Source organism: Ursus arctos, unplaced genomic scaffold (assembly GCF_023065955.2).
Source record: "Ursus arctos isolate Adak ecotype North America unplaced genomic scaffold, UrsArc2.0 scaffold_14, whole genome shotgun sequence".
Lineage (NCBI taxonomy): Eukaryota > Metazoa > Chordata > Mammalia > Carnivora > Ursidae > Ursus > Ursus arctos.
In genome coordinates, this window is record NW_026622808.1 from 46,446,788 (window position 1) to 46,460,089 (window position 13,302).

At 42.1% G+C, this 13,302-nt stretch overlaps 1 protein-coding gene across 18 annotated transcripts in view; it reads right to left on the minus strand.

The window, feature by feature from the left end:
• Positions 1-13,302, minus strand: part of MAGI1 (membrane associated guanylate kinase, WW and PDZ domain containing 1) — a 604,286-nt gene that overhangs the window by 12,766 nt on the left and 578,218 nt on the right. For 5 of the 18 annotated variants that reach the window (XM_057311872.1, XM_026501186.4, XM_026501185.4 and 2 more), the window contains 3 exons: positions 12,474-12,666; positions 9,847-10,140; positions 6,644-6,844 (listed from right to left, as the gene is read on the minus strand). In XM_057311872.1, the coding sequence (XP_057167855.1) occupies positions 6,644-6,844; positions 9,847-10,140; positions 12,474-12,666 (688 nt within the window). Of the gene's footprint in view, positions 1-6,643; positions 6,848-9,846; positions 10,141-12,473; positions 12,667-13,302 lie in introns of all 18 variants that reach the window. The other 13 variants (XM_026501184.4, XM_026501183.4, XM_026501188.4 and 10 more) reach the window with 3 other exon arrangements.

Sequence of the window (13,302 nt, forward strand, 5' to 3'; positions counted from 1 at the left end):
CTTCCATTTTAATTTCCTAAGGATATTAACTCAGCTTGGGTCAGGCTTCCTATTATTTCATTACATAGTTAAAATCATGGGCTTGAGATCCAATCCCCCTTTCCCCACTCATTAGCTGTATGCCTTATTTTCCTCATCTGATAGAAGGGGATGATAATGTAATTCTTTTCTTTGATAAAAGTATATGGAAAGCTTAGTAAAGTACCTGACATACAGTAAGCACTCGATACCCCTTTATTGTACCTATGGCCCTTACTACCACTCCTATTTTCGATTTATTATCATGGGAACTTAAACTCTGCAAAATGAGAAAGTTGAATTATGATTTTAACAGTTTATATGCCACCTATAAAGCCCATGATGCTGCGAGCTAAGGCACAAGTTTAATAAGAAAATGTAACTGGATCAAGTAAACTGTAAAGTGAATCCAACTCATGTTTCCCATTATCTCTTTAAACCTACAGATTCTGAGGGAAAGGAACATGTGGTCAATTAAGGATGACAAATAATGGGTGAAATAGAGGGAAGTGTTTTTGTGTCTATATTTTGTTTTTCCTCTGAGTCTTTACTATGCCAATATATCTTGCAACCCCCTGAGCTGGAGAGATGGTGTTTCTCAGTCTTCACGGGAGGTGGCTTAGCATAATGTCCTACTAGGAAGTCAGATTCCAGCCTCAGACTGGCTGTGTGCACCCTCAGCTCTGCAATTTACTGGCTGGGACTTATGCAAAGTCCCTTAATCTTTCTATGCCTCGGTTTTCTCTTCTGTACATGCGGGACAACAGGAGTACCTAAGAAAATTCATGTAAAGATTATCTGAGAGCAAAGTGTTTGGGATCGTGCCTGGCATATAAAAACTATACAAAAGATGATTAGCACATTTTTTATTGGGAGCATGTATTTATTACTGTTATCACAATATTAAAACCATATTATTAGTATTTTTATGAGTGCAGTTAACTGGCACAACCAAGGTGATAAATCTAGGTGATTTTCCATAAAGTACACCCACTGTGTCAGGACAATGGGCTAAAAGACTGCACTCTCTATCGATATGATTCACCGGAAGTTTCATCAACCCATGTATCGGTCCTTTAAAAAAACTTCATATTGCTCATTGTAATTACTTTTATGGAGACTCTCTGGGAAATCACACGATTGTTCGGGCCATGGGGAAATCATCATCAGGATACCAAAAAGAACGTTTCCTTGTAATTAAAGTGATTATAATTACTGAATCGTGCAGGAGTTCCCCTTTCGAGTTCTTGTATGTTCTTGGTAGCCAGGGTTTTTCAAGGCAGATCAGATCCCATTCTGACACAGATTTTTTAATTTCTGCGCTTTCACCATTTGATGAGATATGACAGATAATCACTCAATACACATATAAATAGAATTCTTTTATTAATCTTCCTCCTATCTTTCATTTTCTATTTTCTGCATATTTATATGCAAATCTGTTTTGGACTGAAGATTAACTTTAAGTATTTAAAAAATTAACATTTATATGCAAATGATTATTTGAGCTCACTGAATTTTCCTCCTATTGCTGTATTTCTTAATCTATGAACCACCACCATTTCTTGATCATTTACAAAGTGCCAAGCTTTGTGCTAAGTGCCTTTCCACAAGCACTATTTCATTTAATTCCTACAACTCAATGAAATTGGTGCAATTATTCCCCCACTTTACAGATGGAGACACTAAGGCTTAGGAAAGGTAGGTAACATGTCCAAAGTCATCCAGAGTCTTACCTCCATTGACAAGGGAATTATGTGTTGGTATCAATATATATCTAACTGGTGTGATATGTAGAATTATATCTCACTGGTGTGTTCCTTTCAAATAAGCAGTGCCTTTATTTTATTGCATAAATACCACCAACTATCACAGCTTAATTAAAAAACAAAATACTCTGCTTTGACTCTAGATTTCATGAGCCATCTTCCAAGCACTTAAATAATTTTTGGCAAACCCTGGATTTCCAGGATGCTTTTTAAATATCAATAAAGTTATACTTATTTTATTAAAATTTTAAGTCTTAGAATTACACCAAGACTTTATGTATTGACATTCTCTCTAGCTTTTTAAAATACAGAGGTGAAGGCCATTATCACCAATCTGTAGCTCCATCTCAAAATAGAACTTGCCCCATATAACAAGGGCCTGATAGAAGAGCCTAATCCAGCACAGTATTATGAATGGATGTCAAAGTACTGGACTTTTAAAACTCAAAGATAGATGCACAGATTGGTTATATTTATGATAAATTCCAGGAAGTATCCTACATCCTTTATTAAACAGGGTTCACACCTACTTTAGCTCTCCCAGAGGAATGAAAATGGATATTACTACACTTTCCATAGCAATCATGTCTCAAGCAAAGCATATCCTGGCTCTCAAGGCACTGTCACGGTGTCGTGCTAAATCAGGGCACTAACTTCTGACAAGAGCTTCTACCTTGGGTTTCAATATCTCCATGACAAGTGATTACAATTCCAACCTAGCCCCCATGTTAATACTTTTAGCCTCCCTTACGGAATCCGCACTACAAAGCCAAACAAATCAACAAAGGATACAATCATTCCTTTCATAAATACTTGAATGCATAAACACACATGTAATAAATGCTAAAGGAAGCGTTTGAAAATTTGAATCCCATAAATATTCGAAGCTTTGGGAGACTTAAGAAATGTGTTATGGTTGGAACCCTGTTCCTTTTGCCCTATCCCTTTGCTAGCTATCATATCCACAGAGCCTTCTATTAAGATATTTATACTCTTCTATGCCTTTGCCAAGGAAATAGCAACGCCGGGTTGCCATGCCCTTACCTACTATATAACAAATACTTTGAATGAGAGTGATCTGAAGTACAAATTTAAGACTTACCATAAGTAACTGATTTTTAAGCTTATGAATATTTTGATTATCTAGAACTTGATTCATACTGATGGTTCTGTGTCAGTCTGAGTAAGTCAAGGGTCTGCCCTGTCTGATTAGAGTTTCATTCCCACCCAGATTTCAGAGAGTATTTCTACAGAAGGCAAGTGGTAGGAAACGTGTGTGGTTTGACTTGTCAAATTTCAAGTTCAGATTCAAAACGTTCGGCTAGTCTCTGGGCCTTTCTGTGCTGCCCTTACACATTTATTATCTTTTGCCCACGTCACACAGGAGAAAATGTTCTGCCCCCACTGCACCTCCCACTCTGGTCCCAAAGATAGTAAAAGCAGAGATGGTGAGGACCCCCTGATCTAGGCCTGTCCAAGACCTTAGAAGGCAGGCCTTCTAGAAACACAGGAAGCCAAATAAAGGGAAGTCATGTTTCCGAGTCTTTGTAGAAGGGGACTGATGGGGAGCTGAGGAGGGCACAGAGAAATGGGAGAAGCAGAGTTAGGGAAAGTGCAGAGGAAGTAAGTTGGAGAAAATACCAGGTGAGCAATGACAAGAAAAAAGAATCAGGCAGCAGGAGAGAGGGAAAGAAGTGGATCCTGAGTGGGTTCCGAGCACCGCCCAAAAGAGAACACGTTTTCCCATCTTCTTGAAGTGCCTCCTAGGGTTTCTGACAACAGTACTATGGATAACATGGATTTCTAAGAACTTCAGTCTCCTCACAAGGACCGCCAACACAAACTCTCTTTGGGCTACGTGATTAACCATTAGTGTGAAAGGTGTGAAGGAGAGCAGAGGTCCCTAACACACACTCCCTTTTATTCTACAGTTCTCCATGTCTAACACACCTTCACAGAGAGGAAGTGATCTGCCGTGTTTATCTTCATCAGACCTTCATTTATGGTCACGCTGTCTTCTAGATGTTTGCAAACTTCTTGATTGTTCTATCACCTCTCCAGAAATCCAACTCCCCTGCCTCAATTATAATTTCCACTTTTGGCCCCATTAAAAAGATGAGCATCAGCAATCTACCTTCTGTCAGACCTGATTTCCTTTACCTGGCTTCTGAAATCTACAAAGTAATTGATGAAGAGTTTTATTATCATGGCAATGAACTGCTGCAGTACCTTGGGATGAAATCACATCCTGGGCAGCCCATTGGTCCTCAACTACATTCTATCAGCTGTCATGCTTACTTTCTTCTAGCCAAGAGAGTATGTGATATGTCTACCTGAATTTTACATTTTTTTAAGTACTTAAGTTTTAAAAAATGCCTTTTTATTGACAATTGTTACTGGATAATTCACCTTGCACTATGTTTCTTGGTGTTCAGATTTTCCAAAACTTTTCCATTGCACTTTATTAAGTCAATACCTAATATGTGCACGGTAGTATAAGTTGCTTCTGCATATTTACATCTTTCCCGGATTTCAAACTTTTTTCTAAGCCCTTCCCTCAAGGAGTATATTCTCTCCTTCCTTCCTTCCTTTTTTGGACATTGTCCTTCCCACATTAAGCCTGACCGACATAGACAAAGCAAGTCAATGCCTGTGTCTCGTTCTTCTGGATTCGTTTTTTGAAATCTCCTTATGGCATGTAGATAGATGTGTCTAAATTTATATAGTACATTTGGCTCTCTCAACTACTTCTCCCTTAATTTTTCTGGCTTCCTTCATCCTTTCCATTGGAACCTATGTTCTATCAATTTGCGAACACATTCCTAAATGGTAATTGTCCTCCAGAGTAGTGAACTGGTGGAATGGACTCCAGACCACATGGTAAATTACTAACCATGCATCCGAGGCAGGGTGAAGTAGACCAGCAATCAAGGAGCTATTTTTCCCTCCACATTTGGTATGGGGTATTTTTGGCTCAGAGAAAATACTCTGGTTTTGGAACCAACAATTTTCAAATATTTATTGTTTGGTTTATGATTTTTTTCTGAAAGGCACAGTTTACACCACTTGAATTTGAAACCAAGAGGGATTGCTTTCTAGCAACTATAAAAATTCATTTGGTGAATTACTTTCAGATAAAATCTCTGATTTTCTTATTTTACAGATCAAGGACATAGAATTTTTTTTAAAGATTTTTATTTATTTATTTGAGAGAGACACAGAGAGAGCATGAATGAGGGGGAGTAGTGGGAGAGGGAGGAGCTGACTCCACGCTGAGCAGGGAGCAAGATGTGAGGCTCTTTCCCAGGACCCTGGCATCATGACCTGAGCCGAAGGCAGATGCTTAACCGACTGAGCCACCCAGGTGCCCCAAGGACAGAATTTTTATCACGCCATCTCCTTAAACCACATTTTCTCTTGAGAAATACTGACTTTTAGAATATGTATTTTATTTTATAACATGTATAGTAACAGCAAACGGAAGAGACATTGAAACATTTGAGACAAGTATCACTTTCCTCCCAAAGGCAAAGTCTGTTTAGAAGGAAGTCAGTGTTTAGGACTTAATCCTCCGAAGAATCATACTTAGTGACATCAGTATATCAACTTCATTTTTATTAAATATGAATAATGAGAGGGGCGCCTAGGCGGTTCACTCGGTTAAGCATCAGCTCTTGATTTGGGCTCAGGTCGTGATCTCAGGATGGTGAGATCGAATCCTGCGTCAGCTCCGTGCTCAGCGCAGTCTACTCGAGATTCTCTCTCTCCCTCTCCTCCTGACCCTCGCTCCTCCCATGCACTCTTGCACTCTCTCCCTCTAAAATAAATAAAGCAATCTTAAAAAAGATACGAATAACGAGTATTGATATTTTCTGCTGTATAACGTTACATTGTGGGGGGCTTTCCTGCATCCTGTAGGATGTTTAGAAGCATCCCTGGCCTTTAACCACTAAATGCCATTAGCACCCACTCCGTGCAATGCCAAATGTCCCCTAGGGGGCAGAATCACCAACGGTGTAAAAGAAACAAGATCTGAATTTAACCAAATAATCAAGCAAACTAACAAACAACACTAGGCCTGTTTTAATGCAGATATAACCTATCAAAAAAGAGGTTTTATTCTTTCTTCATCCACATGCAACAATTAGACAAACCAAGTAAGCACAAACCCTAAGGATCTCTTATTCAACAAAAGCCTTTCATATATTCACTTATTCTGGGGGAATAAAAAAGTATTGGCGCTGAATTGTCATTATGTAGGTTTTGTGATATCAAATCATACAGTTAAATTTTGGTTTAAAAATTTTATTTTATTTTGTTTATTAATTTAATTTAATTTAATTTAATTTAATTTAATTTAATTTAAAGTGTGCTCCGCACCCAACATAAGGCTTGAACTCACGACCCTGAGATCAAGAATCACATGCTCTACCAACTAAGCCAGCCAGGCACCCCTCATATCGTTAAATTTTAGTGATTAAAAAAAAAAAATCTTTAATCATTTCCAGAGAGAACATCAGAGGGTCTTTACCACCTGTATTCAAACTACTCTTTCATTTTAAGGACAAGGGTACCAAAACCAAAATAAAATGGGGTAAGTTAAGATTTTCTGCAGTGTCTGTATCTGCAGCAAGACAGGGTCACAGGGAAAGAGGATTACGTAAGCGGGGGTGTGGGAGGGTAAGGTTTAGTAATGATGGCTTCCATTTGTAGGATGGCTATGCTCAGTTAGGGCTGGGTAAGCCTGTCTCCAAATCAACACTCTTCAATTACATGGATCCTGATGAGAGAGAGACACAGAGAGAGGCCCAGAAAGAGCTCGAGAGAGAACGAGAGACACAAGAGGTATACTTTACCATCCCCGGGAATGATGCGGAGGGTAACTGTGTTTCCTGCTTCCTTGATTAGGTTGACAATGTCTGAATGGGACTTGTTGGTGATGGAACAGCCATTCACTGCCAGGATCCGGTCTCCCACTTTCAGCTTGCCACATCGGTCAGCAGGACTCCCTTCAATAATCCGACCTATTTTGTGAGGCATAGCCACACATGCATTGCCTGCTTTGGTATTGAGTTTTTATTTATTTTTTTTAAGTTATGCGGGAATACAGCGAAGGGAGGAGAAAAAGGGTTGAAAAGGGAAAGAGAAGGTTAAGTGTTAATTAATTAAAGCATTAAGCAAATGTTATTAAAGGAGAGCTCTGTGCCCGATGGTCAAAACATTGGCAACACTCAGGGCCTGTGTGGGAGGCGCTCCCTGCCCCCCGTGGCTGCTCCTCGCCGCGCTCCCTGCCCCGCTCCAAATGTGGGGAAAACCCCAGCTTCCCTCCTTCGATCACTGACAACACTGGGGATGTTTAGCAACTTCAGAGATTCTCAAGAGCCCCAAAATAACTCGCCGTTGGCTTATTTTGGGTCTGCAAATGTGAAGCCCAGAGCTGGGATGGATGTTTTTACACATTCCGTGTTCACCTCACTTCATTTTTGCCAGCTGCTGTTTAAGCCTCTGCCAATGTTTTGTTCCTTCTCCATTTAGAAAAAATAATCACTAGGCGTCTGGTGAGGCATGAGCGTCTGCTACCACCAAAATTCCCTCTGAAAACACCTAACGGACAAACACTTAGTCTTGCTGCCTTCTCTCCAGAGTGATGAAAGCTTCAGGAAAAAGGCATAATTACAAGACAGGAGCCAACAAAGCCACCCAACCTTGGTCCCTATTTTTCTTTTTATGACCTTTCTTCAATCAGCCTATTGTGTATGTTTTCAGGGTAGGGCCTCAGTGGCTCATTAGCTCTGAAATCCTCCTCCTTCCTCACAAAAATCCCCTCAAAGGACTCTGAAGACCTGCGATCTACTCGGGCTAAGGACAGTGAGCCAAAGGTAGGTTCAAATCCTTCCTCAGCCCTTTCCTTTGATCATTTCCTTTCTCATGGCCATTTACTGCACATCTACAATATGAAAACCAGGAAAAGGGCATATGAAGAGGAAAGCTTTTTGTGCACTTTGAGGCAGCCCATGTCACAACCACGAGTACTGCTAACTTCTGGAGAGCGGTGGGAGATTTGACTTGGAGTCCTGACACAGGGTCTGCAGCCAAATGCTTATTTACCTATTTTGAGAATTTGTCTTTCTGAGGACTGTGAAGCTCGTTATGCAGGTGAGTTGCCCCTTGGAAAGGGTGATAAAATGAACGTGGGAAACACTGACACTGAGTGGGCGCTTCTGTCATAATTTGGACCTTGAGGATAAAATGTGCGGGGAAAGGCATTATAATTTCTTGGAATTTCAGCATATTTGCCTGAGTGTGTATCACTGCATGTAAGGCCAAGGCCACAGAATCTTTAAAAAGGAAGCACACGGTCTTTCGGAATCCGAAAGGCAGGTTTGGTGGGTTTCCATACTCAAATCCAAGGTCCAGATTAAGTTTAGCCCCTCTCCACGGACAAATCACATGAGAAAAGGTATCAAACAGCAGGTGCGAGGAAAGCTCTGCACAGTTTGAAACAGAAGTCTCATGCAACGTATTGGGGAAAGTTGAATTTGTTTATTGTAAGAGCCAGAGGAAAACAAAGACCAAATTGTGAGAAGACATTCAGTATTCATTAAATAACACAGAGCCTCCCACCTGACATATCTATCTCATTGTAAAAGTGAAACCGAGAATTCTGAAATCCTGAGAACATCAGGGGGTGCATGGGGACAATCAAATTGTAAGATCTGAAGAAAGCAATGGGAATTCTTCCCCCCTCTGCCTTTCTTTATATTTTTAAATTAAGCAGAAAAGTCCCCCGAATTAATTTACACACAAAACCCAAAAAACCTTGCCTTGGTGTCCAGTCATCCATTCATGACATGCTGTGGTAACTTTATTAATGTAGCTCTCAAAAGCACTGTTAGTAATGGGCATTTGTTACTGCAGCCATACATGCGTAGACCCGACTGACTCAGTCTCCTAATGAACAGACCTCAGGGCAAATGGCTTTAGCAGGAAGCAACATACAAACACTACATGAAGGTAAAGGGAGTTCTACCGGATCAGAAAGCTGAAGGGACGGAGCACCTTGCCTGATCTTCGCCAGCAGTGACCTCGGCCACAGGTCATCAGACTCTTGTGGACAAGTCATTTGGGGATAGAGCTGCACAGCCCTTCCCCATCTCCCATCCTATTCCATATTAATGAGCAAATAGGTTTGGGGATTTAACAGGTGACTTTTTATCTAACGAAGAAAATGGATCATTTCTGGGTACATTTATTATAATCCATTCTACCAGGAAATAGATTCACAGATTACTAGGTTCTTGGAATCATGTGGGTCCTGTTTGTCTTTGCTAGTACACCCATCAGTTAACCTTCTGAGCGGGTGACAACTGGATTTCTCCATACTCTGCTGAAACCCCCAACATCCGGATAAGCCTGGAAAATCAGCCCTGCTGGGATTCAAGGGCAGTGAAGATAAATGGCTCTTAACTCAGATCTTAACTAGATTCTTAAGCAGACAATGGTAAAAATATTATCGAACATTTCAACATTTCAGAGGGGGATAGAGTAGAGAAAGGACACAGATAAGGTGGCCTGCGCACTTCATGCGATGATGTTTACTCTTTACACTTGTACTGTTCCCTAGGCATTTTTACAACCCTAAGCTCGGAAGCTCGTAAGCTCGGTCCAAAAACTCCTCCCCCTGCTGAGGCTTCTGCTATTCATGACAGCCTCCTCAGGACCTCACAAAGGCACTCTTTGCCAAGGATTTCTCACTCTACACTGTCAAGGGGTCGCTCTTCAAATTTCATACAAATTTCATTTATGCTTGAAGTTGTGAGCGTGTGAACACGCATTCTCCATGGAAGATGAAAGGTTAAAAAAAAAAAAAAATCAACCTTCAGGAGGGGAAAAGCTACCGAACACACTCTCCATCCCCCATTAAGATTTTAATTACCTGAAGCGAAAAGCAGGAAGGCATTTCTGTTAATGAGATTTTGGCCATCTTTCCCTTGCAACACACCGCACTCGCCGCGGCCGGCGTCCCGGGAACGTCCAGGGCAGCGGACGGGACACTCACCGAAAGTCGTGCCGGCTTCGGGCCTGCTCACCGAGGACACGATGACGAAGCCGAAGCCCTCGTTCTCGCCGCGCCGGATCTCCACGTCGTAGGGCTGCACGGCCGTGCTGACCACGCCGCTGCCGCCGCCGCCGCCGCTGCCGATGCCGCTGGTGCTGCCACTGCCCGAGCTCACCGTGTTCAGGGAGTTCTGGCTGCCCTGCGGGGTGCGCTTCTCCTCAGTCAGCGATGCCGGCTGGTTGCTGCTGTGATGGGAGGAGGCCGGAGACGGCACCTCGTTCTCGGCTTTGGGGGCTGCAGGGGAGAGCCAGAGAGAGAGACCCGGACTCAGCCATGCCCCGCTCGGCCTGCCCGCTGCTGGCGCCACAGCGAGCAAGGAGACCCCAGCCCCTTCTCCGGTACGCAGCTCCTGTGCCCCAGCTACCGCCAGGAGCCCACGGAAGAACACCCCCGGGGACAAGAGCATCCTGAAGACAGCATCCGCTCTCGGGCTCCACGTGGCTGCAAGAGGGGCCCCCTCTGAACGGCCTCCCCGGGGCACGAACCACAAGAACGTGAGCAGAAGCGCAGGTGTGGTCGCACCCATGGGGCCCCCCACTTTGACTGCAGAGACCTCAGCGCACGTCTCGAGAATCACATTTCTGCCCAGCTTGCCAAGCAGCGTTGCTCTCCATTTTTCCAGCAGGCCGGACTGTGCACGTTGACTTTACCATTCAAGTTACCATATTGTGGGATTCTTGGCAACACCCGTCAGGGGTATACTTAGTTTCTCTTCCTACTTTCCAGATGTCATTGTCTACTCTGATCACACTCCTGGGTACAGTAGCGTTCCTCAGAATTCCGGTTTTATTGCTTCATCGGGTGATGGGATAAAGCACACCAAAATAGCCAGGATAATAAGCAGGAATGACCCAGGTTTGACGCTTGGAACAAAATGTTATGTTCGAGTTTTGGGTACAACATTTATTGTTTCTCCCTTCATATATTTCTTTTTATTGTGGTAAAAATATACATAACATGAAATTTACCATCTTAACCATTTTTAAGTGTGTAGTTCAGTGGCATTAAGTCCAGTCACAACAACGTGCAACCGTCACCACCATCCACCTCCAGAACCTCTTCATCTTCCAAAATTAAAGCTCTGTACGCATTAAACACTAATGAACCGTTTTCCCCTCCCCCAAGCCCTGGCAACCACCATTCGGCTTCCTGTCTCTATGAGTTTGACTATTTGTGGTCTGTCCGATAAGTGGGTTCATATCACGTTTGCTCTTTTGTGACTGGCTTATTGTACTCAGTCTAATGTCTCTTATAGATTTAACGTGCCTTTGACTCAGAGCTTAAAACCCCAAAAATTTAATATTTAAAAAATACATCTGAAACAAAATCTCATTGCTCTATTATTTTTATCCGAGTCAGTGAAATCGAACGTTTTCATCCCATCTCAAAAGCCATTTCTAACTGACAGCTCCTGACTGCATGTCAGTAGCATGCATAAAAACACCATTTTAAGAAATATTCTGAGGCCATAAATGAGCTCTATGGGCATAATCCATGACTGATTAACACCGTTTTCCACGGTTTCAGTGAGGTAGGACTCTCACACTAGAATCTGATATCTCAATTCTGTAATTAATTATATGCCATTTAAATGAGTTACACAATTTTTTTCTAACAAAGGGCCAGTTAATTTTATTTGGTAAGTCTCTGTTTCACAAATATTAAAGCTCTGAAGAAATGATAATATTTCATGTCATATTTCTTCAGTAATTCAAGTGATACAACAATCTGCTTTTTCTGCATTCTGTCTTAACTATTTTGAGGTGGGGGCTGCAGACAGAGTGAACAACCCATGTGGTGTGTGCTTTCAAGACGCTGGTGAGTGAATGGGAAGGAGACAGTTACACAACAAGCTGTCTCAAAATGGCAGATTCTGATACAAAAGTAAACCATGATTCACAAAAATGGCAAGGAAGGAATGCCAAAATTGGAAGGCAGTTGGAAGAAGGAGGGAATTTCTGAGGGTTTCACAGGGAAGGTTCTATTTGAGTTGAGCCGGAAGGGGTTCGTGTGTTTGGCGAACTCAAGTCCTTTAAAGCTTGCAGGCAGGAGGAAGGAGTCAAAGATGGCCACGGACTGGCCACCTCCAAAACCTTCCTACAGAGAAAACAAACCTTGGCTTCTCACCTATGACACGCAAGAACGGAGTAAGGCATCACTGACGTTTTTATGAGCTTATTTGGCGGCACAAAACTAATTTTTGTTCTTCTATCTTGAAGCTATAGCGTTCCTGCCTTTTATAATGACCTCTTTTGTTGAGAATTAACATCACTTGAAGAGGTGACTAAGTTCTGGTTGGCAGGGAGATGAGGAGAGGTGTAGTATATATTCAACTAGTCCTCTTCCAGAAGGTTTTGCTGAACGTGCATGAATGGCACATTAACGTACTTTTGAATGACAATAGTTTTGCTGGATTTGAGAGAAGCAAACCATCTGGAAAGTCTGAGCTTAATCACATTTGTAAAGATTTGCTAAAATAGATACTTGAGGAGGCAGACACAGGAAGGGGGCCTTTTCTGTGCATAAAATGACAAAGCACCGTCTAAAGGAATACATGGAAAACATACCTGCAAACACCACTTTACGTCTCACTGTGAGGTTGACATGGCCTTGCTTGGCAGCTTGTTGCATAAGCTGGACCACAAGCTGGTGTGATTTTCCAATTACCGGTGTCCCGTCCACACAGATTAATTCATCCCCAGACCTCAGGCGGCCATCCGTATCAGCAGCACCCAGCGGTACGATGTGACCAATATAAATCTGTTGAATAATTGGATGATGTATGAAACACTGACCTTTTGGTTTACTATTATACTGATGGCCTTCACATTTCTGAGAACAGTTCAATTCATTCATTCATGTCTGCATCTGTGCTATAAACATTTACTGAGCACCCACTGGGTACCAGGCCATCGTGATAGGTGCTACAGTAATTCTTAAATGGTAGAAAAGTAACTGTTTCTTTTTGTTTTTAAGTTTGTGGGTTTTTTTTTTTTTTGTGATCTCTACACTCAGCGTGGGGCTCTTACTTATGACCCTGAGATCAAGAGTTGCACGCTCTTCTGACTGAGCCAGCCAGGTGTCCTGAAAGTAACTATTTCTTGCTTGGTTCCTTGACCTTTCTCTAGGGTCTGGTGAGGACTCACTCTTTTTTCCCCTTTGCAGAAGTACATCACTTTACTCCTTTATTTGCAAAACCTTTTCTTCTTCTCTGTTTACTTCAAAACCCTCTTCTAGAAAACTCTGGAAATTACAATAGTAATGTTACTGTTCTTTAAAGGTCCAGCACTATGCCTAGCAATAGGGAATGCACAATAAATATTGTGCAGTGAGGCAATGAATCAAGCAAAGTCTGCTCTGACATCCCATTTCTGTACTCTAGGAAGCTGCGTGCAG